Here is a 26,850-nt window from a genome sequence, read left to right on the forward strand (position 1 = left end):
GCTGCAAGGGGGGGCGGGGGAGCACACAGAGCAGCCTTTGGGAAATTAGCAACACTCGGGGTGAGCTCCCAGGCTCACGCTGCGGATCACTTTAACCTAGCGGCTGCTGGGGCAGGGACGACTCTGGGAAAGCAGAAGCTGCTGACCCAGCAAAGGGACAGAGCATCCCCGCCTGCCCCTCCGCTCGCTGGCTCTGGAGTGCAGATCCAGCATCATCCTTCCCCCGCCTGGCTTCGGCAGCCACGATCCCACGGAGCGGGAAGGGACACTCGGCTCAGGGCCTGGAACGGGGCAGCCCCAGCCACAGGCCGTGGGGATTCAGCAGGAGCTTCTAGGCCTTTCCCAGCTCCCGCCACTCCCCCCATCCCCCCCCGCCATGGGGCCTCATTAGCAAACCCCATCTAGGGCCAGAGGCTTGGCCCACCGCCAGCCCAAAGCTGCACCTTTGCGTCCTAGGCACCTGCTCTCTATCCATCTCTTGCTCCACGCCAACACCCCACTTTCAGGGCGTCTGCCGGCATTCTGGTCAGCATGGGTAGCATTGCCTAGAGGGTAGACCCCCTCCCAGGGGCTCAGGAGCCCTGGGTTCTAATCCTGGCTCTGCTGCTGACCTTTGGCAAGTCACGTCCCCGTTCTGTGCCTCAGTTTCCCCTCATCTGCCTCATATTTAGATGGAAGGGCCCGACTCCTTGAAGTCTATGGAAGCTAGGAGCCTAAATACCTTTGAGTATCTGGGCCTAAGCTCTTCTTGGTGGGGTCTGTCTGTCTATGCAGCACTCAGCTCACCGGGCCTTCGGTCTTGGTTTGAGCCTGTAGGGGGGCATGGTCAGACAATTACTACAAAAAAGCGAGGCCCTTACCCGCTGCAGCAGGCGGCCCCTGGCCAGCACGGAGCAGAGCCAATAACGAGACCAATTCACTTTCCTTTCCTGGCTTTAATCGCAGTTAATACAAAGATTCCAAAAATAGAAAGAGACCGAGACAGTGGCGCCGGCTTCAAGTTTTTTCATTTGAATAAGACAAAAATGTAACAAACAAAAGGAAGTGACCCAAAACAACCGAAGTCTTTACACCCCTGGCGGGGGGGAGGGAACCCCAGGGCCTTGTGCTCAGTGCACAGACCCCTGCCATGGGAGATGGGGGCACCCCCGCATTACAATGAGGGGGGACCTGAGCAGAGCCGTGGGGTTTAGGGGAACACAACCCCATATGAAAGGCAAATCAGTGAGAGCAGGTGACCATGTACATGCTGAAGGAGGCCTGGGGAAGCCCAGCTCCGAGGCCTTGGCCGGGCTGCATTTTGGGGCTCACCTGCTGCCAGTTGGAGCGTCAGAGGCATGAGACCTGCCAAAGCATCTGCAGCTAAACTCCCCCATCCTCAGGGCTCCTGGCTGCGGCACAAAGGGGTGGGTTGGGATTTCCCACAGCAATGGGCATTTTGGGGTAACTCATCAGAGGCCGTTGAGTCAACAGAAGAGTGGGGCTGGACCGGATGCTGGGGGAGGTCCCCCAGGTGTGTGTGTGTAGGGTAGGGGGAAAAGGCAGGGAGAACAGGTCAGATGCCGTAATCACTGCTGGGAAATTTCTACGATACAGGAGTGTGGTGGTTCCCCCACCTGGGGGGACGGGAAGCAAACAAGGGACCAATTTCACATCCTAGAAGGGGCATTTCAAGCCACATCAGAGGTCAAGGAGGAAGGGTCCTGAGAAGCTCGATTTAAAGAGTCGCATTTCTGAGGAGGGAGGGAATTCGAGGGGGCAGAGGAAACCTGTATTTATTATAAGTCGGGGTGTCCCCCCGCCACCCCATCTGTCCCAGTGCTTCACTGCTTGCTGCTGGGCTCCGGGCTGCTCTCCCCTCTACAATGTGCAGAGCTAGAGTCCCCGCGCCCGGCACACACGGGCCTGTTACTAAGATCTCCCCTATAAGGGGGACTCAGACAGCGAGGGGCAAGGGAGACCTGCACAGGGAGGGGGTTTCCATTGGCCCCACTCACTGCACCAGGTTCCTCCGACCCCAAGCCTAGCTGTCGGCCCTGCTCCTTCTAGTCACTCTGACAGGTCCCAGCCCTTCCTAGCTGGGCCTGAGAACAACACCCCCACGAGGGCAAGAAAGGGGTCGGCCTGCCCCAGGGCCCAGCCAGGCACGGGGCCCAGAGCTTTGGTCCCCTGTGACCCACAAAGCTCACAGTGGGGGCCCACCAGGGCAGGCGATGGGAAGGTTAAAGCCAAGTGCCGTGGGCACAGCTGCCTCTGGATCTTGCCCATGGAAGTGAAGCAGGTCAGACCCGGGGGCTGGGCCCAGACAGGGCTGCCCCCTGGCACAGCAGTCACTGGCCTACGTCCTAATGGCACTTGATGGTGTAACAGCCCCGCAGAGTCCGTCCTGCTGCCCGGAGGGACTGAGCGCCGGGCCCCAACGCCATGCGGGAAGAGCGACACCCACGGCCCAGCCCTCCCGTTAGCCCCCTCAGTGGTCACCCCCCAGGAGAGGTGATGCTGCCTGTGACCCAGTCGACATTTGGCTTGGACGAAGAGCTGGTTCTCTCTGGAAATGCCAAAGTGGAAGGTGCAGCAGGAGGGGGAAGGCAACGAGATGGAGAGGGGTGGCTGCCAATGCCAGAGTGCCAGAAGTGCCCGGAGCAGCCATCGCTCGTTGGGGCGGCCACGGAAATGACAGGCCACAAACTGCATCAGGGCACATTCTGCCGGGCCCTGCGGGGTTGTGTTGTGGAACCGACGAGGAATGCTGGGAGCTCAGCGAGCCGGAGATCAGAGAGAGGGCCCTGTCTCGCCAGGCTGCTCGTGGGAAGTCAAGCTGTGCCGAGAAATGGGGAGCCAGCCAGTGGGGTCAGCACAATGCAGACCTGGGGCGGGGGGGGGCCTGGGGCTGGTGCCAAAGTCTCATATCGCCAAGGGGCTCAGCTCCAATGGGCGTTTCCTGAGGCCACTCGCAGGAGCTATTGAAGCTGAAGATGTCACCACACTGGGACTTCAGTGGGGGGCTTGTCGCACTAAATAGGTGGCTCCAGAGGGGATGTTACGGTCTTCGCCCCGGCAGCCTGCTGGTGGAGGAAGCAGCGTGTTCCCGTCGGCCCCACTCCCCGGATGGAGGGCAGCAGTTAAGGCAGGCCTGTGGGCGTGGTCCCCTAGATGGAGGGTGCTGCTTTGTACTGTAGATGCATGAGTCCAAATGTGACCGTCTCCCCGCAGCTCAAACGTGCCCCCTGGCCCCCACTTTGGGCTAAACCAGCTAGGGAGGTGGAGTGTGGCTTTGGTTTAAAGTTACCCGTTAACTCGACATCTCCCCTCTCCTTTGGAGTGGAGTGGCAATTGGTATGAGGCAAGGATCTCTGCTTCACTGGGCACCGGCAACTGTTGGGAGTCACGGGGCCCAGCCGGGGCTGCTCCAGGAACATCCTTCAGAGCAACACTGGCAAGAGGCTGGGATCTAGGCCAGGGAGGAGGAATCAGGTCGGGATGGAGATCCAGCTCCTGGAAGGAGCAGGCTAAGGGACTAGGGAGGATGGAGAGGCTCCCTCAGGATACAAGTCCCCCTGGGCCTGGGCCTCACCAGGGGGACTGAGGAGTGGGATGCTGACCCCAGACAGGCCTGGCTCCAGCTCCAGCGGCCTCGGGAGATGTATCATGGGGGAGGGAATTACAGGGAATGGGATCAGTGGCTCCAAGTGGGAAGATGAGACTGGGGGGGGGGGATGGCAAAGGCAGGGCTCTGGAGGCTCCGCACTGGAGGGACTAAGATTAGGAGAAAGCCACAGGAAAGGTTTCGCAGCAGCTACCCCGCCGGGCGGAATGCCTCCAGGGGCCGGGGACGCTGGGCTCGGGGCAGCTGGTATTTGCCCTTTGGAGAGCTAGAGCACCGTCCTCCTGGGAGGCTGGCCGGCTGCTCAGGCAGTTGCTCTCAGAGCAGCACGTGGGGGGAGAGGGGAGGCGTTGGGATGTACAACCCTCCCAACCCCCCATGGCAGGAGTCGCCCAGCCAGGCCCACCCCCCATGTGGAATCCGCTCCCAGCCTGGCCACAGGTGCTGTGCATCAGGGAGGCAAGCGGGGCAGGAAGCAGAGCCCCATTTGCGAGTCGGAGCGTGGGGAGCCCTGCACCCCGCAGTTCAGAGACCCCAGGGCTACCAGGGGATGGGCTCAGACCTGTGCCTGGGGCTACAGAGATTTCCCCGCTCTGCAATCCAACATCCCGCCCTGCGCCCCAGTCCGAGGGGCGACTGGCACTCCCACTGGGGCCCAGGAGTTGACTCCTTGCCCAACCACTTCCTCCTGGCTGCTAGTGAAGGCACTGAGTGAAAGTCCCCTGCAGAAATGGGCTGCCAGGGCACTGGAGGCTCTACGGCGCCCGCAGCTGGCCGAGGCTGGTATAAACATCCTCAGCTTCGCTCAGCTCTTCGAAAACGGGGATGAGGTTGAGCAGCTCCGTATCCGCCATGTCATCAAACCAGGACTGGACGGGCACCTGCAGGGGGGCAAGGAGGGGAGGGGAGCGTCAGCCGGAGCCCCACAGAGAGGCTGGGCTCAGATCCTCAAAGGGGTACGGCTTGTCTCTGCTCCGCTCAGCCGTGGCCCGGGGGGCTCACCGCGTTCTCCGGGTGGAAGATGTAGGAGGCTGGCGAGTTGTCCAGGATGAGCGTCTTGTGCAGGTCCCGGCCCAGACGGCTCAGGTCCTTGACGTAGCAGCCCTGGTGGAAGACACAGGACTCCCGGAAGAGCCGCGCACGGAACACCCCGCACTTGTCCAGAAGGTCCGTCACCGGGTCGGCGTACTGGCAAGAGCAAGAGAGCGCCCTGTTGTTGTTGCCCTCGGTTCCCCGCCATTCCCCGCAGCCGAGCGCCAGCAGGGAGCGGCTCGGCAAGCTCAGAAGATCCCCCCACGGCCAGGCCAGCAGCACAGAGAACCTCTCCCAACCACGTCCCCTCTGCCTGGCAGCGTGGGGAGCACCCCCACCCCCGGTTTCCCTTACCTTGGCCAGGCTGGCAGTGAAGAGGACACATTCAAACAGCTCCCCCATTCGCCTCAGGAATTCGTCCACAAAGGGCCTTTTGAGCACGTAGACCTAAGGAGGGAAGGGGCCATCAGCAGGGGGCAGGAGAGACGCTGGGGCAATGCTCGGGCTCCCTGCTTCTGCTGGCAAGCGTGGGGGGGGAGGGCCCCCAGCATTGGCCTGGGGCTTGTTCTCAGGCTGATGGAGCCTGGTGCCCAGCACTGCCGGCCCAAGCTGCCCCTTGGGAACCAGCTGGAGTGGCTCTGGCAGCAGCACAGAGGGGCTGCCCCATGCTCATCGCTGCAGCCCGGGCCCCCTCCCCCAGCCACACCCGTCACCGAACCCAGCCCCGTCGAGTCCATCTTCCTCCGGCGCCAGCAGCCGCCTCCTGAAACAAGTAATCAAGAATAGGCCGTGCTGCCTGGTAACAGCCTATCCTGGATTACTTGAACCGGGCTACGGCCTCCGCAGATCCTTCATGGCTCTGGGGAATGGGGCCTCCTCGCACACAGGACGGGACGGGCCCCGCTCCTGGAACGGATCCTGATCACAGCGCCACCCCCCCCCCCCCCCCCATCAGAGGGACTCACTTACCTGGTGCAAGGTTCCCTCTATCTCCACAGGCACTATGAAGTCAGCATTGTTGATTGGCTGAAAGGGAAAGGAATCAAGGGGTCTGTTAGCACGAGAGCAGCAGAGGGGGTTCCCCAGCGCCCCAGAAGGCAGCAGGAAACCAGATCAAGAACATGCATGCCATGGCGTCTCCACATGCATCTGGCTCTGTCTGGGGGAAGATGGTGTCGGAGAATTTTGCTTTGGCGGGGGAGGAGCATTGCATGAACAGCCTCTAGGACCCGCTCCAAACCCCAAGTGCTCTGCTGTCCTGCCAGCGGGGCGCAGCAGATCCCGACCTCCGCTGCTGCCCCAGCCCCTCCAAGAACATCTCACGCCTCGTTCCCAGCCCTCGGCGCCCACGATGCGTCACCTGTTCATTGGGCATTCACTGTATCTGGGATTAAGTATTCTCCATGGCTAGCAGTGGTTCAGAACCCAGCTCCTGAGAGCCAGATCCACCTGCTCCTGCCCGCAGCACCGTCTCTTCCCACCAGCAGCCTCCCTGGGCCATCCCTCCACACTACTCCCTGAGCAAGCACGTGGGGTCACCTTAAAGGAGCTGTGCACCAGTGTCTCATCCAGGTCGATCACCACGCAGATCCTGCCCTGGTCCCGCTGAGTCACCTCGGGGAGCAGGCACGTCCCGGGAATCTGCAAGCAGATACACACCCAGCTGTCAGAGGGATTCGTGGAGCAGCCTTGGCCCCGGCTCATATTAGGGTCACACGTTGAGTTGCCCCTCCCCAAAGAGGGGCTTCTCCATGGAGATCAGGGCCAGTGGAACTAACTAGCAGACACCTCCCCCACACACACCTTGGAGAAGGCTCCTTATCTCCAGCAGCTCCCCCACCTCACACTGAGTTGGGGTGTCCATCCATGTCCTGACGCTAGAGAGAATTCCTCTGGGGACCAGCAGGGAGACTAAACCAGGGGTTCTCAACTGGGGGTCGGGACCCCACAGGGGGTTGTGAGGTTATTACATGGGGGGGGGGTCACGAGCTGTCAGCCTCCACCCCAAACCCCGCTTTGCCTCCAGCATTTATAATGGTGTTAAAGAAGTTTTAATTTATTGGGGGGACGGGGGTCGCACTCAGACGCTTTCTACGTGAAAGGGGTCACCAGTACAAAAGTTTGAGAACCACTGCTCTAAACATCCCTTCCAGATATCTCGGTGATACTGCCTCATGACCCCGAGCCCTGTACAGAATTATTGTCCTCCTTGATCCTCATCTGGACCATCCTGAATTCCCACTGGGAGCAGCCAGGGACTGGGGAGAGACCTCATGCCAAAGCTGCACGGACTATGGCACATAAGAATGGCCAGACTGGGTCCAACCAATGGCCCAGCTAGCCCAGGATCCTGTCTTCCGACAGTGGCCGGAGCCAGGTGCTTCAGGGGGAGTGAACAGAACAGGGCAATTATCAAGTGATCCAGTCCCAGGTTCTGGCAGTCAGAGGCATGGGGTTGCATCTCTGCCCATCTTGGCTAATAGCCATCAATGGACCTATCCTCCATGAATGTATGTCGTTCTTTTTTGAACTATGCTTCTGACCTTCACAACACCCTCCGGCAACAATATGGTGGCGCTAAGAGATTGTGACCTTTATACCTTTTCTCCAGCGGAGGAGCCGTCCCCATCCCACAATGCTCAGGGACGAGTGAGGAACTGGCCTTTGAAGCGAGGGGGAGCAAGGGAATGTTACAGTCTTAAGCTTCTCCACCTTCCCTGGGAAGGCAGTTCACTCTGGGCTGGAGCCAACACCCAAGCAAAATCTACAGGACTCCCACTGATACTGTGGGGTTTGGATCAGGGCCTGTTTCCACAGGAGAAGAAGGGGCAAATGCTGGGGAGATCGGAGCCGGAAATCTCAGCCACCCACACAAATACCCGGCGGCTGCTCAGCACCTACCTGGTAGAACTGGAACTGAAGACACTGCAGCAGATCGGACTACAGCAGGAAAGAAGAGGAGAAACACAGTTATTAGGGTGACAACCGGCAGCAGAAGAGAGACAGCGTGGCCCCAACTGAGCTGCGGGACTAACCCGCCCCTTAGCCCTCGCCATCCGGGGACAGCACAGAACTCCCCTCCAATCTGCTGCCATGTGCTTACAGCAATTCTCATCTGAGAGAAGGGGAGAGAAATCAGGTAAGAAATAATCAAAGGCTAATGAATATCAGCACAAGCACTGGGTCAGCTGGAGAACATGAGAATTAAGACAGATCAAGCAGGGAAGGGCTCAGAGACAGAAACTGCAGCAGGTATTTCTCTCTCTCTCTCTCTCACACGTTCATGCAGTGGCATATGGTGACTTGTTTATGGAGAAGGGTCCCAGTGCTGCCACCTGGTGGAACATCCCCATCACAGCAAGTGGGGGTACCCGCATACACACCCGCTCTATGACCTTTCGAGGAGATGGGTGCAACTTTAGGGGGCTGTGCTTGGATCAGAGTTCCTTCCATTCATGTCTACAGCAAGGCTACAGCACCAGACTCCCTGACCCTTTGGTTTACTATGATCAATGACGAACAAGCTTTGTTCTTAAGACACAGGCATGTCCGGTGTGTCTGACCCCACGTAGGGGTCTAGAGGGTCAGTAGCCCAGCTCCAGGTCCCCCCGCCCTGCAGCCCCCTTACCTTAGCGATGGTGCTGGGTTCCTCCTTGTGCAGTGCATGCTCCCCACCGCAGCCTGACTGACCAACATTCTGTGCGCGGAGGCAACAGAAAAGGGCCTTGAATATGTTCCGGCCACGAGGTTTCTTGGGAGAAGACTTGGACACCAAGCCTGGAACAAGGGGAGAGAACCACAGCCAAGCATAAGCAGGATGGACACCCGCACAAAGCCAGCTCCCCACGCAGGATACAGACCAACCACTCGGTATTGCAGGGTCTGGCGGGAGAGATCCAGTCCACCACAACGTGCCTGGGGACCAGCTCAACACAAGAGCTGCAATCAAGGAGGAATACGGGCCCCAAAGGGCAGGACCAGGCTGGGAGGAGGGGACAAGTGAGCCCCTGAAAAACGAACCATAGCAGAAATCCAAGCAAAGGACTGTGGGCAAGATTCCTTGAAGGAAGGAGTTGATTCAGCCCAACAGTCCTCACTCATCCATCTGCTAACCCACCACCACGCATCCCTCCCCATTACCCCAGCCTGTGCCAAAGCCGTGAAGGCTACAACTCTCCCAGCCCCAAACTGGGAGGGACCCAGGACTGCAATGTTGAGCAGCAACCAGAAGGTGGCGCTGCAGACCCACAAGTCCCCAGCACCTTTGAAGTACAGTCATGTCCGGGAGCTGCTGCAGCCAAGGGTGGGGAGTGGAAGGGGAAGCCCCCAGGAGAAGGGGGAGCTGGCAGGCTGGTGCAAGGGGTGAGATAAATAGCCCCTGGCTCAGAGCCAACGGTGGGGAAAACAGCCTGGGGGCATGTTTCACAGCCCCCTAGAGCGATCGTTAGCCAACTGACGGTCACTGAGCCTGGATGGAAGGTGAGCTGGGAACAACACATACTGTAGCCCCCGAGGGGAAATCCAGCCATTCTTGGGCACCAGGCAGTAAAAAAAAAAAATCTGCAAGGTTTTTCCCCCAAGAAAACCAGGCAGCTGTTCACAGGGCGGAGAGGCCATCCTGGGCTCTGAGCCGCTGGGCTAGGGAGGAACAGCAGCGTCTCTGGGACCATTGTGCAATTGAGAAGCTCTATCCCTCCCTCCCAAAAAGAGTCCAAAAACGAAAGGCCTGATCTCCTCGCTAACGCTGGTGTAAAGCGGTGTAACTTGGCGGGAGTCAGCGCGGTCAGACCAGCAGGAGCGGCAAAGCAGGGCTGTAGCCTGCAGTTGGCAGGCCGCGCTCCGTAGCAGCTCCGTAGCCTAGCTCTGGAAACTGCATCCTTCCATCACCATAATCCTGGTGCCATAACTCCACTGCCCCGGGGCACCAAAGGGTCCCTCCCTCGCAATCTCTCGCTCCACTCCCTCCGCGGTCATTTTGCACCCCAGGTTTTGCTCCCCTCCAGTCCCACCATATCATCTTGGGCTTTAGAGTCAGATGAGAAGAAATCCCATCACCTTCCATGCCACCTGAGTCACCAGCACTGCATGGGCACCTCCAAGCAACCAGGTTCTAAAGCCCAGCAGCATCCAAGCACAAGTGGGCACCTGGGCATGACAGGACTGAGGGGCCAACTCCAGGCACAGGCCAACTCTTCCAACTCTCCACCACCACCAGTCTCTCTTGAGCACAGGCTGCCCACTAGGCCAAATGTTGTACCACACACCACGGAGGTGATGTGGGGCTTATCTGCTCTTGGGACCCAAGCCGGGATTTGAACCCAGGGCTCCAGAAGTGCCCGGAATCCTTCAAGGGCGCTGAGCACACGAAGCCCTTTGAGTAAATGTCTTAATGGAGAGTCACCCCTTCCTTATCTGTGCCCCACCTGCCCTGGCATCTCCCTGTCCCAGTGCAGCGCAGGCAGACACAGCCCATGGGCCAGAGGAGCAGGCAGAGAGGCTGGCGAGTTGTAGTGAAACCCATGTGAAGAGACTTCACATCAGCACGGCTGTGCAGCCACCCTGCCTGAAGCCCCAACACATACGGGAAAGCAACACGGCCACAGCAAGGCACAGGGGGCTGAGGGCTAAAGGTTCTCCCACCATGAACTCCGCCACCGACTCATTGTGTAGCCTTGGGCAAGTCCCGTCACCAGTCCTGCAACCAGTACCTTCTTCAGGGGGCTGAAAGTGCCTCATGCATCTGCATGCTCACAGCACACAGCCGGGGGTGCCTCGCCTGGCAGGCTTCATCCCTGTCCCATCCTGGAGAGATCTGAGCAGAGTGTCCCCAGGATTGTAACTGGGGAGAGGAACTTGGGGCCAGCAGCAACCCCAACCAATCAATAATCTGTGTCTAGAGCTCCCTGTGCCGGCTCCTGGCAGCGAGAAAGATCAGGCTGAGTCCCCATCCCGCTACGATAACTGCAGCAGCATTTCCTCTTTCTCTGGCGCCGTGCTCTGGCAGACGAGGTTAAATGGCGTTAATCACCCCAGCTGCACTTGGCGATGGCTCCCCTCCCGAGAGCCCTGGCCTCACACCAAGGGAGCCGTTCTCCGGGTCAGGGTGCAGAAGCTGTAGGACAGCACAGAGGGGGCAACTGGGCAGACAACTGGCTGGCTCCAGAGAGTCTGTAAAACTTTAGTCTTACGGATCACGGGCCAATGGTCTCCTCGCACCAGCCACCTCCCATTTACAGAGACAAATGCAGTGGTTCGCTCCCAATCGTGACAAGAACCATTGCAATGGATGTGCCAGCTAAAAGCAGGGCTGGAACCTCTGGCCACCCCGCCTGAGCCCAACACGCTCAGGGCTGGATCCGTTAATGATAAACCTGCTGTTTGCTTTGCTGACAATCCAAAGGGACAGGCTCTGCGGGGTGCTGGGAGAGCGCTGAGGGAGGGACCCTCAGAGGGAGGGAGGGACCCTCCAGAGCTCCTGGAGGCAGCAGGAGGCACACAGGGTACGAAGTGGAAACTGACAGGCGCTCTGCCCTTCATGGAGTAGCCTTCAAGGGTGGAACAAAACAGTCCCCACCACCCTGCCCACACACACACTCACCCACCCAGCACCTTTCCCGGGCTAAGATTAATTTCTAATGCCTGCTGCATTTCCTCGTTCCTCCCTGGTCAGAGAATCTCTTCACAAGCGGATCTGAAATTTCCTTTTTAAAACATCCATTTTGGGCTGAAACTCTTTCCCCGTCTCCTTCACAACGTTGAGCTAAGCACTGGGAGGGAGGAAGCACCTTTCACTCCTCCACCAGCTGCAGAAGCTCAACGGCCAAAGCAACCGGCAACCAAGAACCCCCAGGTCACATTCAAACTCAGGTCTCCAGATCAGATGCTCCCAGCCCCGTCACTGCATTAACTGCTCTCTGGGGTTTCTCCAAACCCAAACGTGCCAGGAACGTGTCCTTAGGGGAATGAACGTTGAGAACGCCCTGCCGAAGAAGATATAGGAACAGAGGATTTGCTATCACAGGAGCCCGTGGGCCCAATGTGTCCAGTATCCCAGCTCCAGTAGTGGCTGCTACTAAATATTTCCTGCCCAGTTACTCCATGCTGAACATTCAGGGCAGGGTAAATTGCCCCCTCAATAAGGAAATCTGATCACCTCTAAAACAAATCAATTGCAAACAAAAAGTAGCCATGAAAATGGAGGAGAAGGCATGGCAGGGGAACCCCAAAGTCCAAGTGCATGTCTACACATGAAAGTTAATCCAGACTAAGGTAGGGTGTGAATATAAAGCAGTACATCAGGAATAGCTATTCTGGAGTAACTCCCCGTGGAGACAAGCCTTAAAAAAATCTCTCTTTAAAGTACGGACTTCAGTGTCCTGTGTCCAGTTGGCTTCACTCTCTCAATCCTGGGGACATTTCAGACCACCCTGGAACCCAATCAGTTCTTTCTCTTCTCCTGCAATTAGCGCCTGACCCATAGATCCACTCCCACCTTGGGGGAATGTTTCCAGGTTGTGGTTTTCTATTTTCACGTTGGGCAGGGGGAAGGAGGCAACTTTCCTGATACTGACTAGCCAATGAGCAGTTCAAGACGCCTTCTCCGCTCTCCAAGCTTTATGCTCATCTTGAACCCTAACATAACCCCACCCAGCTCCCTCTCTGAATTTGCATCTCCATCTGATGCACCAGAAAGCAAGGAGGACAATTGCAGACAGTGAGTCAGCAAGGAGGCTCAAGGGGGGCTTTGTTAGCTGACGATAAAGACAGTGTGTGCAAAGTAGGGAGGGGATCCTAAACTTTATTACCTCAATTGGCCTTCCAAATTACCCCTGTTCTCTCAGGACAGCAGCTTGTTCTCTCCAGCAGCCCAACCACTTTGGGAGGTTTCACCCCATGCGCCCATATCTTAAAGAGCAGCAGTCCCAGCACAGCCATCTGCAGTGGTGGCAGACCCTTGCGACAGAGAAAATGGCGAATCCCAAGCTGGGAGCTAGCTGCAGCAAAATCATGGCACCTGCCTGCAGAACCAACCCTCTCAGCTATTGTCCTCTCCCACAGCTTTGCCTGGTCCTTGCCGCTGAGTCGGTAGCCGAGGAAGAGGCATGAGCTGCACACCATGTTTAACGGTGCTATTAGCATGACGGCGCAGAGCCCGAGAAGCAACTGCAACAGTTGCCTCCTGCAAAAGCTGGCCACAGCAGGACTAGGAGGACAGGCTGGGGCTACTGAGGCAGACAATGACCCAGCTGCATTGCCTAAGGCAGTATGAGCAAGGATTCAAGTTGCTGCCCACGAGGAAGACAGAAGCAGGTGGTAGAGGCACCTGGATACCAGCAAGACTCCACGATGGAAGCACTTGTTAGGTTTTGATTCACTCTCAATGATTCTCCTGCCCAGCCCAGAGAGAGAGAGCGAGCCCCAAGTACCCGCCTCATGGGATTCCTCCCCACACATACATCTCCCACAACGTGGCTCACACGTTCATTCCAGAAACAGCAGGCAAGTTGAGATCAGCTTCCGTGCTGGGTCGGGCTGCCGGGGCAGTACCAAGAGAAGCGTTTTTGCAAGGAGCCCTAGCTTGAGAATGCTCCAAACCATCCCAAAGCACATTAGAAGGTTCCTAAACCAGAAGGGACCACTGTGATCATCTAGTCTGCCCTCTCGTGTAACGCAGGCCATAGGACGCCCCTGAATTCCCTAGTTTACCAGTAATGGAGAATTCACCACAAACCCTGGTAAAATTGTTCCAGTGGTTAATTCCCTTCACTGTTAAACAGGTGTCTAGTTTCCCCTCTCAATTTGCTGAGCTTTAACTTCCAGCCATTGGATTCGGTTAGACTTTTGGCTGCCAGATTGAAGAGCCTGTTAGCAAATTTTCATTCCCCCCGTGGGTACTTACGGACTGTGATCAAGCCACCCCTTAACCCTCTCTTTGTTGAGATAAATAGATTGAGCGCCTGATGCTGTGAAGAGGAGAGAGCGATGCAGACCCTGTGTGTCAGGCACGGGGGTTGCATTACTTTAAAACCAAATTTCCACTATGTGTTAGTCTGTGATCTGACCTCACTGTTGCTAATCGAACACCTCTGTCATATGCAAATTTGTCTAGGGGGTCACCAGTGGCTTGAGAACACATGTATGTGTTTTAAAGGGGGAGAGAGATGGGTAGTGGGTTCCGTAGGGCCAACTCCCAACCCATGGCATAACAGGGTCAGGGACATAGCTACCATATGGCTCCCAAATGGAGACTCCAGAGCATTTCCAGCATCACTTGGTCCTTTAAGGGCCAAAACACACTAAGTGGAAAATCCTGTATTTCCTACTGTATATGCCAAGGCGCACCAACGTTTGGGGACATGGTGGTGAAAGTCAATGCATGGATCAGCCAGCAGCTCTCAAAATAGCCAAGACTGACGTCAGGTATAGTAACCCAGTTTCCAACGCAGCTCTTGAGAGGGAGAGACAAGCGACAAGGAGCCAGAGGCAAAGATACAGGAGGATGTGGTACATATGGTATCCAACCACTTCTCCTGAGCTAGCAACCTGGGTACCACTGTCACAGGTCCAACACCCAGCAGGGAGCTGGGATGGCTGCTCTCCAAGACAGGCTGCGACGGACCCCTGGTCTCATAAAGGGTGGCAAATCTGTGCCAAGGGAGCCAGGATCAGGGACAGGGAGAGGGGGAGTGAGCTGGAGAGGTTTGAGGGATACCAAGTACCATTCGTGAGAAGAATCCAAAGTCAATGGAGACCTTTTCCTTGGCCACAGCATGGATCACTCCAATTTCTTCTATGATCCAATAAACACCTTTCCCCAAACAGCTCCAGCTCCTCATGGGCTCCCAGCACAGGGCAAGAACGGATCTGGCTTGAAGTTCTCCTCATTGTTTTCCAGGTGGACGTTGCCGGGCAGGTCCCGGAGCTCTCTGCAATAGCAGCAGCCCAGTGCCAGGGAGGCTGGTCTCTGCAGCCCGTGGAACAGAGCAGGTGATGTTTCAGTCTGCCAGCATGAAATCCCATCAGGCAGGACAATTGGGAGCTGGAGGGCAGGACAGAGCAGCAGCAGCAGCAACTGGTCATAGCAGAGGTTCCTGTCCAGAGAGCTTTGGATGCAAATTGCAGCAACAATGGTTTGGGGGAAGAGATTAAAAAGATTTTGCACTTGGAGATGGAAAAAGAAATTGGACAAGTCACCGCAGTGAGAACACCAGCCCCTGCCAATCCCGGTATCTCTAGAGCACCCATCACCATAGTATCTTGGCACAGAGGGTGCTGTCATACTGCGGCCTTCATCTCATTTGTCCACCTCAAATTTTACTTTCCGGATCTTCCGTCTCCATGGTGGCAGTTCCAGGCGGATGCTGAAAGCAGTGGAGTGCTCACCACTTCCCTTCCCGAGCCATGCTGTTTGGGGACCCATCATTCAGAGCGGGGTGCGGGAGTGGGTCTTCAAGGTAGCTGCTCCCTTGATTTCCGGGCCTAAGTGCTGAAGGTTAATGAGAGGCAAGAATCCTGGGCTAAGGTAAGGCATGACCGCGGGGAGGGCCAGGCCCAGCCATTGCACGGAGAGCAGAGAGGCGCATCCTGCTGGTGACTGAACTTACCTCAGGAACCAAAGTGCCACCACTCTGTACCCTGGGGGTGGGGGCTTTAGTGTAGCACTCCCACCCAATTGTCCCTGTACATAACCAGACTCACCCTCCTACTTCAGCCCTTGGGGAGCCCATTTCTTGGTGCAACAGGACAGTGATTTACTTCCTATGAGGCACACAAGGGAACCCCCCGTTCTGTCACTCCCCCACATATCATCCCCCCCCCCCCCAGCTCCACTCCAGGCCCACACTTAATCCATTTGCTGCCAACGCACGAGCAGTTACTCAGTGTCAAAAATACACTAAGCGCATCCTCAGCACGTCTCAGTGACCTGGCCCGGGGCCCCGTAAAGCAGGGTTGCTAGATGGGAGGGACGAGCTTACAGAGTCAGGAAGGGATTGGGATCGTCTCTCTTTGTGGGGTCAGGGGGAATTAGCTACTCCTTCTAGGAATCCCAAGTGGAAACTCCCTCTGTCTGAAGCCTGTTCCCAGCATGAGAAGATCAGGGCAAGGCAGCAGAGAGGGATCCCCTGGGATGAGACGCAGAGGGGAGGAAGGGTCTCTGGCTCCTGACAGCTTGCCTGACCGGTGAGGACACTGGCCCAGGAATAAGCAGTGCCAAGGGAAAGCCGACACCCCCTGCTCCAGAACATGCGGGATTGCAGTGCTCCAAAGGAGCCGCTGCATCCTTCCTTAGCTTCCTTACTTCCTCTCTCTGCAACTTCACTCCCAAGACAAGCAGTGGGGTCCCAGGTCAGACAGGGGGTGTTGGGGTGCTGCAGAGCAGAAGAGAGGGAAGGGAGGGTTAATCCACAGCAGTAAGGGAGGAGGCCCCAGAGCAGAAAGGAATTATGATAGGTCCCAGAGCAGATGAGCCCTTCAGAGCAGTCAGGGAGCTTCAGGATATGAATTATTCACATGCCAGAGCCCCTATTATATCGTGTCACCACTTCCAAGGGGCTGGCCACTACAAGCACTAAGAGCCCCCTGGACAGGGCAGGAGACCTTTCCCCTTGCACAGATTTTGCAGCTCCCAAAAGGGGGGAGATTTAGAGCTTACAACCAAGGGACCTTCCCTTTGCACCAGGGAGGGGGGGTTAAACAGACCCTAAGCCCACCCTAGCCAAGTGACGGTGTAGCTTCTGAGCTTCAATCGGTTGCAATCCCTCTGATACTTTTCACCCTGAGTCCAGCCCTTGTGACAAGTACCCAGCCCCGCTCCTCAACTCCAGATCCCTTGGCGTGAGCCAGACCCTGAACGTTATTTCAATGCAACTTTTCAGAACAAAGACCAGTCACTCAGTCCTGGCAGCCCACAGCTGCCTCCCGCTGACAGCTTCCTCTCACAGAGGGGATCGTGGAGAGGGAGAGCTAGGGCTATCTGGGGGAGGCGGCTCGTGTTTCTGTGCTTAGAGGCATCCGCACAGGCATGGTGCTGGGCGTGGTACAAAGGGAGTTGCTTTGCAATAAACCCAGTGCACTCCCTATCCAGGGAATTGTCATTAAGGTGTCAAAGCAAAGAAATTACATGTAAAAAGTACCATTTATTTGTTAAACATCCCAACAGCATCTCCCACCTGCCCCAGGGAGAACTTCCAACTTGTCTCAATCACCTGCATGGCATAAGCGGGGCCAAGGGCACAGGAAGAAGAGAGATGTAAGATCTTAGCAGCATGTTGGCTGTGTGTAGGAGTAAAATATCCAACATCCCACAACAACCCTGCCACACCCACTGAACGAGGAGGCTGGAAACTGGAGATAAATACACAGCTTGACTGATTTCAAGTCACAGAATAAACGCACTTTGGCGTTCTGTGTGCCAAAGTCCATATCCCCTGGGCAGGAGATTATGCCCTGAAACATAATTCAAACCCTTCCATGCAGTTCTGTATGTTTTCTGACACTACTGGAGATGCTCCCAGGATACGCTTGGGGTTTCCTGAACCCAGCCTCCGAAACGAAGGATTTTAGCCCTGTAACTCCCACCCCCAGTGGATGCCGAGGGACAGACAAACCTCAGATGGGCTCAGCCGTTTTTAACACCCACGTTTCTGGCAATGCATGGCACAATCACCTAGACTGCAGATTGGCAACCATCAACACTGAAGTTCAACCACCCCCAAGCAGGTGACTGCGCTTACAGAAGACAGCAGCACACGCTTGTTGGGTTTTCCTTTTTAAAAAAGGCCAGAATAAGTCCAAGTGGATCATCTCCTCAAAATCGTTAGATTAAAAAAAAAAAAAAAAAAGAGGATACGTTGCTTCTAGCCCTAGCCCAAAAAAAAAAAAAAAATCATCTCAGGAACCAGTGGACTCCGGAGCGACACATTCACCTCAAACTGCAAAAGTTCACATCTCACTTCAGTGTCATCACTCCCCCAAAACACAGGAACCCCAGGGCTCAGCCCCTGGAACCCCAGGTGAAAGGTTTGATGGACAGCGAAGAGCAGGGCTGGAGCAGAGATGTGGGGCCGGGGGAAACGGCTTTCAGTCACAGGCCTTCCGAGTTAAATGAAACCTACTTTCACATGGAGAGTGACCCAGCATCAAGTGATGTCCCAGCCCCTCCCACCCTCCATGCCAGCCTCCACCCAGATTTAGAGAGAAGTTAAATCAGGAGAAGCCATGGCTTTTGCCTGGCACACAGCTGGTCCGGTCCCTATGAATCACAGCTACAGTCACTGGGGCTGAGCAGCTGCCAGTTCAATCATCCACCCAGCACAAGGCAACTGGTGAGGATGAGCCAGGCAGCACAGGCTCTCCCCCAGCTTAAACCTGTTTAGCAAAGGCTAACAGAGCAGAAAGACAGGAATTCCTCCTGGGCTGGGACGTGCAGCATAACCCTCCCCCACCCACCAGCTTGTTCAAAGTCTGATTCACAAGACTTCCTTCTTGCACACACTGACAGGAGGAGGTCGGTGGTTGGGCAGGGTGAGTTTCTTCCATTAGGCGCCCAGATGAGCTAATGCTCACAGCCAACGCTCCAGGCCTCAGTCATGTCCCCTGGATCAGATATGATCTCCCACTCCTCCACAAGACAGTGGACGGGTCCCCTTCCTCTATATAATTTCTGTCCAGCCTCGCCTTAAGAGGAGATCACAAAACTGGTTCAATGCTATTTGGGGAGACACTGATGACCCAGGGTTTTTCCAGCTTTGGAAGGTTACACAACGGCCTCTAGGAGCAGCGTGTGAAACTGGGTGAGGAATATGCTCTTCCGCTCCCTATCCCTTTTCCTGAACGTCAGCCACAGTCCGGGAGATGGGCCAGTCTTTCAGGACAACATGCCGTCTCGCCCCAACCCACTAGTTCACAAAGTCTTCCTTGGAACTCAGAGGTGCCCAAAGCCAGAGGAGCAGGGACAAGGATAGCTTCACTAACGGTTGTAAGGCCGAACTGCCTGGTTGGAGATACGCTACAGCAGTCCAGCTCCAGTGTAGACACTAACTATTTTGATGGGAAGGGTTCTTCCATTGGTGTAGGGTAATCCACTGCCCCGAGAAGCAGCAGCAGCAGCTAGGTTGATGGAGGAATTCTTCCATCAACCTCGCACAGTCTATGCCAGGGGAGAGGCTGGCAGAGCTGCCTCGCTCAGTGAAGAAGCTATGCTTATTAAGTTCCCGTGCAGACCAGCCCTTAGCCAGAGTAAAGAGACACCATGACTGTGACAGATATTTGAAACTGGGATACAGGGCCTTTAAAATCCAAGTCGTAGATCTCCCCTTCCTCAGCTGCATTAAGGAGAGAGAAGTCGAGTCAAATTAACTAGTCTGTGACTGAGAACAATTGAGTTTTGGCTGAGCATCCTGGCCAGGATTGGGGGCACCCAGCTCCCATTTGGAGAATCCCAGCCCTTGGTCTCATCTATGCAGCTGCCATTTATTGTGTCTAAGTCTTGACACACAAGGTCCAGTGGACTGAGCATGAGGCTGGGATCCAGGAACTCCTGGGTTATAATCCCAGAGCACACCAGCTCCCGCTATGGCCTTGGGCAAGTCACCTCTCTGTTCAACAGGGACGATCGCAACTGCCGCGTGAGGAAGGGAAGTGTCAGGGTTAACCTAGTGAGCATTTGCACGATTGAAAAGTGTGATGTAAGTGCTAAGGATTATTAAATCTTCCAGAGCAAACCAGGGTCTCTCCCAACAAAAGACACTGCTCCTCAGCCCAAGAGCACAGAGGCCGTACCTACATTAATCTTCTTTCTGAATTATTTCCCGTCGCTAATGCGAGTGCAATTTCAAAGGGGGGAAGGAAGGGGAGGGAAAAGCAATAGTGTAGACAAGGCAACAGGGGCCAGTCTATGTTTTAAACACTAGGTCATCTAAGCCTGTCACTTCACGCCCCGAGGGCATGAAAAACGCTGATGGTCACCCGGAGCCTTCTCTACACTAGCGCTCCCATCAGTTGTGCCGCAACAGCACAAAATAACCACCTAGAGAAGGCTCAAGGGAACACAGCCCAAGGCCACTCCAGGTTCTTGCGGGAAGAAACCAGGAGTCACGGTGTGAATGGGGGAGGGAGTCAATCATGTATTTAAGAGGAAAAGGCCTCTCTGTTCTACAACCAGAGAGCTCTTATCGCACATCCTCTGCAATCCTCCCAAAGGTACCCGAGCCCATGCTGTCCTTGCGCCTCTCACTGCCTATGCAAAGTGCCCTTGTTTATGAGTTAGGTGTAGAAGAGGCCAATTAAGAGCGGTGAAGTGTGATCCTCTTAAACCGCTGGGGCTGGGTTTGCAGATCGAGGTTACGGGGGTGGGGAGCACCATGCTAGATTCCCCATCAGCTCATAGTAATCACTGCCTAATTAATGGGCATCTCTATTAAAAAACAACAATGGCCTTTCACTGCGTTATATCACTGAATCAATACCCAGCGGGTCTTGCTTCTCTAAGGGAAGCACCATTTATGGCGAAGCAGAAGGAAAATCCCAAATTATTTCAAGCATATGACAAGGTGTAAAAGGCAAATCCAATTATAACCCAGAAGCCTCTGCCCAGAGGGACGTTATTCTGTGAGGCTGATGCTATGGTCTAGTTTATATACTCTTTAGCGCAGGAGCGGTCACTTATCACATGTATAGCACTCGGCACAACAGGCCCCAACTTGGTTGTGACTTTTTAAGTGCAGCTGCAATATATATGTCAAACAACAATACATAGCCTATGTTGGAATTTCTGCCACTGACATAGATGCACCAAAGCAAACTCCTGGTGTAACCCCCTGCCCCCATATACCCTGATGCCCATCACCCTGCAGTGACGCACGTCACATCTACACTAGGGGGCTTACATTGGCATGGCTACATCTGTGGGGAAATCCCAGCGTTGATTCAGAGATTATAATACCAGAAGGAACCATTGTGATGATCTGTAAAACAAGGTTTAAAGGTGTAAGACAAGGTCTAAGGGTGTGGGGATTCACAACTCCTTGGCCAGATCTATCTTGTCTACTTATATGGCCCTCCTTACCATGATATTCAAGTACCACACACTCTTATCTTCACCGCCACTCCTGAGATAGAGCAGTGCTAGTAGGGGAACTGAGGACAAAGTAACTAAGAGTGGGATCCACAAAGGGAATTAGGTGTTGCAACACTCAACCTCCCGGCGCCTAATTTCTAGGCACCTAGAAATTCACAGGAACAACCCCCACAATCCGCAAAGCCCAAACCAGGCTCCAAAGACAATGAATGGGGAGAGATGGGTGCCTTACGATGGGCAAAGCCAGCATGGTAGGTGGGGAGTCACCTAAGCTAGCCAATGGGAGATATTGATGATGGGGGGGTGGGGGGGGGAACGTGCTAAGCCTTTGCCCCTTTCGTAGAGATAGGCACCTAAATCCAGGCTGCAAGGAGGCACCTAGCTCTGTTAGCGAGCCATGAATGGGAACCCCTTTCCTGGAGTCCAGCAGCTTAGGCACTGAAGCTGTTTCTTGCCTGCCTCGCACTCACCCGGGATGTGGGAGACCCAGGTTCAATTCCCCCTCTCTGCCAGAGAGGGAGAAGGGAGACACCTGGTCAAATCCTCTCTCTTAGGAGAGTGCTCCAACCACTAAGCTATGGGCTATTTGGAGGGGAGGACTCAATCTCTGTTGCTGAAGCTGTTCCACTGTGGATAAATAATGAAGGACAGCTCGCAGTAAGGGGACTGGACCCAAGGTGTCCCACCTCCCAGGGTCTCCCACCTAACCACTGGACTATATATCACTCTCTCTGGCCCAATGACTTAAGTATCTAACCAAAGTGGAACAGCTTTAACAGGAGAGACTAAATCCTGGTCTATGCCTAAACATTGTATTGACTTAGTTACGTCGTTCAGGGCTGTGAACAAATTTCAGGCCTTTTGACCGAACTGTGTCGCATTCTAACTCACACTGTAGATGCAACTCAGGCAAAGGAAGAATTCTTCTGTCAACCTAGTTACCACCTCTTGGAGAGGTGGATACGCTACACTGATGGGAAAACCCCTTCTTTTGATGTAGGAAGCGTCTACACTACAGCACTAGAGCGACACAGTTGTGCCTCTGTAGTGTAGACATGGCCGCAGGGAGCTCCACATCAGAATACCCCCTAGCTCAGTGGTTAGAGCACTCTCCGGAAAGGTAGGAAATCCCAGGACATAAGCGTCCAGGAGCCTAGAAGACGACATTGGTGTGCCTGCATAAAGGCATCACATAGGCCTCGAGGGAACTGTTATCCTGAAAACTTAGGCACTTGAGCCAGTTTAGGCACCTACAGGGCTCGGCAGGAGTTTTGAGGATCGCAGTGGAGGCAAAACTGGGATTTAGGCATGTAAATCTGGGGTGTAGATGTTTAAGTACCTTTGTGGGTCCCACTTCAGGGTCACAAAGCAAGTCTATGGCAAAGCAGGGAATTGAACCTGGGTCTCCCAAGTCCCCAGCTACCGCTCTAACCACTAGACAATTCTTCTTGATGGATATTTTGGTATCGTGTTCTCTACGCCCCTAGTCCTTCCCAGGCAGATACAGCTATAAATTATAATGGCATTAAGAAACATTTCCAAACTGTAGATCTTCTGCAAAAATCAGCAAGGAGCACATTTTAGTATCAGATTCACGATAAACAAGGTTTTGGTGCCTCTCTTTCAACAAATAAAATCAGAGAGAAAAGCTGTTTTGTGGGATTAGGGGAAGAGGGATCAACCAACGCTGCTCCCGATCCATTATTTTGTAAATGGATTGAAAGGGCTGGTTAAAATGCATCTTAAAATGGCCTCACACACCCCAGTCAGTTACCTCCCTGAACACTGCAATTTGCAGTGCATTTTTCAAAACAGAGGAGTCAATACAGCACTTTGCTGTTTGATCTGACTCCAAAAATGGCTGTCACGACCAGAAATCCTGATCCCTTGCAGCAATCAAAATCCAGCTCTGAGAATAACTCAACAGGAAAAGCAATCCCACCCAAACCCACCCAGACTTTAGGAACACCAACCACCCCGGGGAGGGGGTGGCATGCGTACACCTGGTACTGACCTCAATGGTACCGAAGAAAAGTACTCCCTAAAGACATATGGAAGGAACACATACTTTCCTCCCCGAGAATCTGCTCTGGGAACATTTCAGCACAATTTTTTTTTTTTTTTTTTTTTGCCTAAAGCAAATCTGTTTGGGAAGTTCCTAGAAATGAGGGGAAAACGCGCACACACACACACACACGAAGTCCCAGCACTGCTCACTGAGTTAAACGTTGCAATATTGTGTTCAAACCACAAAGAAACATATAGAAGGAGGAGGAAATACGTTTTCTGGCTGGGAAGTTACTGAACATTTAGAGCCAGAGTGGAGAGAGATCCTATAGAAAGGAGAATTTCACTTACACATAAATCACTGTTTCTAAGAAGAGAAAAACCCATTAAAACTTTGCTGTTCTGTAAACATCCCAAAGGTAGCAGGAGCAGCTCCTACTGAGTCAATAAATTATCCTTAACTACAAATCTCACCCACAACCAGTGAGAATGCCTTTTTAAAATTTGTGCCTGTATTTTCAAGATTAAAAAAATTGAGAAAAGACCCCAAAACTCTTCTGCAGAGATTCCAAACCTCTAAAATTTAAGGATCATTTATTTCATCAGACAATTATGGACTTAATGACATTTTTTCTATTAAGTGGTGTTCTTCTAAACGAATTCCAGTAAGAAAGTCAGAGGATTGTCAAACCATCATCCGTGCTGATCACTGGGGGAAGGACTGGGGTTTGAGGAAAAAACTCAGGTCAAATATCAAGAGGGATCTCTCTACAACTGCAATTGTGAAGGTCCAACAACTAGTTATTTGAAACCTTGCTAATGAATTGCTGAGGGCAAACTCCAAAAGGAAAAAACAAAACACACACACACAGAAGCAGAGAAACCTCCACTTTAAGAGGAATTTACACTGCCAAAAGCCAATGACACAAACTGTTTGTATTGTTCCTATCAAGCAGATAATAGGGAATTCAGACACTAAGGAAATTTCTCTTTGAAGTGGTCATTTGGGGTCCGCAAGAATGATCAGCACACACAACCCATAGGAGCTCAGCAATGGGGAAGGACCCATTTTGTCTGCACTAAACCCAAACTCAGCACTGCTAACAGTACCCCGTTGTGCCAGGGTCCAACAGCCAACTGCAAAAAGGGGGGATCCAAAGCTGCATGCACCCCACGCTCAGACTTGCAGTTAATCACTCTCCAAAAAACACACTTGTTCCCACTTCCTTATCAAGATTAAGTTTTACTAGTAAAATACTTAAGAATTATTCTTCTCCTTCACTGTGCCACCCACTGAGACAAAAGGAAAAAGAACACACAGGCCTCCGCACGACCAACTTCCAAATAGAGCCAGCTTGTTTGTTTGCAAGGGATTTCTCCACCCAAATTAGTGTTTCTCTGGGCGACTGCCATGAGCCTCCATTTCCCTGAAACAAGGCAAGCCAGAGTAGCAACTACTAGATGCTGGCACTCAATTAAACCTTTCTGTATCAGCCAGGGCACCAAGAAGAAGGGGGAGGGGTGCCGGGGGAGAACAGAAACGCAAGATCAAAGCCAATGCCACCTCCAAAATCTCGGGCATTCCTGCCAAGAGCTAATCCGTAGGTAGGCCCCAATCAGCTCGAGGGAACGGTGGTAAACAAACTCCCTTCACTCATGGTGGGGAAAAATCTACCGGACTTTTGCACAGTTCGCCAATTTCAAAACACTGGGCACACCCAACATGCATGCAGCTCTCATTTAGGCAGCATAAGAAGTGGCTGGCTCATGGACTGATTGGCTCTTTTGAAAAGAAAAAAGTGAACAGGAGCTGCCAGGTGGCTAGCGCTTTGAAAAAAAATGGCCCCTATTTATTTGCCTAAAAATTGGAGCAAAGCTCTTTTGGAAAACGTGCACCCAACTGTGGATCCTGAGCACTTGCGATGATGGGGTTGGAGGGAGATAAATCAACCCCTGAGCCTTTTCAGAGTTCTGGCCCTAGAAGGAATAACACTCCCTCTTTAAGAACATGGAGAAACCGGGAAGAAGGACCTGGAGAAAAACTGAGGCCCCAAATTGACCTGCATGCAATCCCAGAGCATTCAAAAAAAAAAAAAAAAAAAAAAGAGACAATTCCATGTTCTGTTGCACACAAACAAACGCATCACCAGGGCAATCAGAAACACCCAATAAACAATGGACTAATTATTCCTGCTCCTCCAGCCACAGCACTTCACTGTCTCTAAGTACAGTTTTGCACAGCTGATTTCAAGATCTCATCCCTCCAAACACCTCCCCCCTCAAAAAAAAAAAGCCACCTTACAGGTTTTATTGCTGGTAGATGAAACTAGTAGCTAGTAAAAAACCAAAGCAGAACTGGACTACAGAGCTACCAATAAGGGGCACATTTAAACTGGTTCGTGTTTCCAGCTAGGTTTTCAATACATAAGCCGAAGAGGGATCGATCTTTAAAATCGTAGTGTCCTGCAACTGGCAAAGCCCATTGGGTCAGCCTTGTTTTTTCCATGATGAAACCATGGCACTCTATACTGGGGAGCCTGCAAAATTAGGAGCCTGTGGCATGGCAAAAGCAGGAGACAGACTGGGATTGAACTGCCCTCACTCCAATCTCCTATACCAGCTAGGAAAACGCCAGGTTTGGGAAAAGGCAGCTTGGAGGTGTCAGTGCAAAGCCACATCCAGTCCCGTAGCCCAACGTGAGAGCGCCCACTTGTAGACAGGGTGACCAGATAGCAAGTGTGAAAAAATTGGGACACTTTTTGTTGGGGGGGGGGGAAGAGGAGAAGAGAGAAAGTTTGTCTTATATAGGCAAGGTCTTAATATCAAGACGTCTGGTCACCCTACTTGTGTGCAGGGCAGAACAAACAGCACCTAGTAGGAAGCAATGTAGCTCAAACCTAACGTTTTAAGATCTCAGATGCAAACAAAATAAATGGTTTCAAATGCAAAAAAAATCCAGGCGTTAGGCTCAGCGGAAAGGGGGGTGGGAGTGGGAACGCATCGGGCTCAGCAGAAAGGGGGGTGGGAGTGGGAAAGCATGGAAGCCCCTGGCATTCCTTCCTCTCCACATAACTAGGATGTTTATGAAAATTCCCCAAATCCCAGCCGCCCAGGACAGAAGAGGAAGGAGGGGAGGGAGCCGATTACACAGACAAAAACAAACCCACCGGCGAGGGGGGAAAGGCAGAAAATCGCAACCACATTTAAGGGTCAAGTGAGGATTTTGCATCTGGGTTGAGTCGCCCCCTTTCAAAGGCTCTTTCTGCAAAAATTAATAAAGTGGGGGGAGGGGTGACGGCAGGCGAAGAGCCCCGCATAGCTGCAGAGATGGAAGAGCAAAGCCCCATACACAGGTCGCTAAACATCGCTATTGCACCGAACCCGAGTGGGAAAGGGTGTAAGAGACACCCCCGCCCCAGTTACACAGATCAGGAACAGCCCGTTCGCCCCCACGTTGCCTAGATCAGGAGTTAACTCCCCACCATTGCACAGATTGGGGAGGTGGGGGTGAAAGTAGGGGGTGGGGAGAGAGAGATGCCTCCTGTTTCTTATTGCAAAGTTTCTAACTTTCTCTCCCTTACCTTGTTTTGCAAGCACCAGGGCTTCTTCCCTCTGCACTTGGGTGATGATAGAACCGCTTTCCATCTAACAATCCCACAGATCCAGGGGATCCTTTGGGTGGGAGGGGGTTGGGGGAGGGAAGAGGCCCAGGGAGGTGGGGGCGGGGGTGCTGTGTGTAGGAGGTGTGGGGTGGTCCTCAGTTGCAAATGCCCTGGAGTAGGCTGCATGCATGCATGCAAGCCGAGCAGCTGCTCCGGGCTTCTCAGATCGGGTCCAACATGGAGAATCCGGGGCTGGAGCGCAAAAAAAAAAAAAGAAAAGAAAAAAAAGCCAACCCCCCACACACATACACACACACACACACACACACCAAAGGAAATGGGACACGGGCGCAGTTTCCAGGCTCCCCCTCGCTCTTCCATAAACAACCAGCAGCAGCTCCCCAGGCCCCCGAGGCAGGCTGAGCCCGACCTGCGGAGCGCCAACCCCGGGCAAATCACACGGGCGGGGGAGACCCGCCAGCCCAAGGCGGCGCACGAGGAGGGTGGGGGGGACTCGCCCCCCGTTA

The 26,850-nt window shown here is 53.8% G+C and overlaps 1 protein-coding gene across 3 annotated transcripts; it reads right to left on the minus strand.

The window, feature by feature from the left end:
• Positions 1-915: 915 nt before the first annotated feature.
• CTDSP2 (CTD small phosphatase 2) lies at positions 916-26,850 on the minus strand. Of its 3 annotated transcripts, none has more exons than XM_048832010.2 (8): positions 26,653-26,850; positions 8,265-8,413; positions 7,538-7,576; positions 6,176-6,277; positions 5,606-5,662; positions 4,991-5,083; positions 4,607-4,792; positions 916-4,485 (listed from the first exon to the last, which is right to left on the minus strand). In XM_048832010.2, the coding sequence occupies exons 1-8, from the start codon at positions 26,702-26,704 to the stop codon at positions 4,360-4,362; spliced, it is 804 nt and encodes a 267-aa protein (XP_048687967.1). In that variant the 5' UTR covers positions 26,705-26,850; the 3' UTR covers positions 916-4,359. The 3 variants fall into 3 exon arrangements, with proteins under 3 accessions (XP_048687967.1, XP_048687966.1, XP_048687969.1); XM_048832009.2 differs by lacking the exon at positions 26,653-26,850 and adding an exon at positions 26,303-26,586; XM_048832012.2 differs by lacking the exon at positions 26,653-26,850 and adding an exon at positions 10,345-10,771.

The sequence above is a fragment of the Caretta caretta genome, chromosome 20 (assembly GCF_965140235.1).
Source record: "Caretta caretta isolate rCarCar2 chromosome 20, rCarCar1.hap1, whole genome shotgun sequence".
In the NCBI taxonomy this organism is placed as follows: Eukaryota; Metazoa; Chordata; order Testudines; family Cheloniidae; genus Caretta; species Caretta caretta.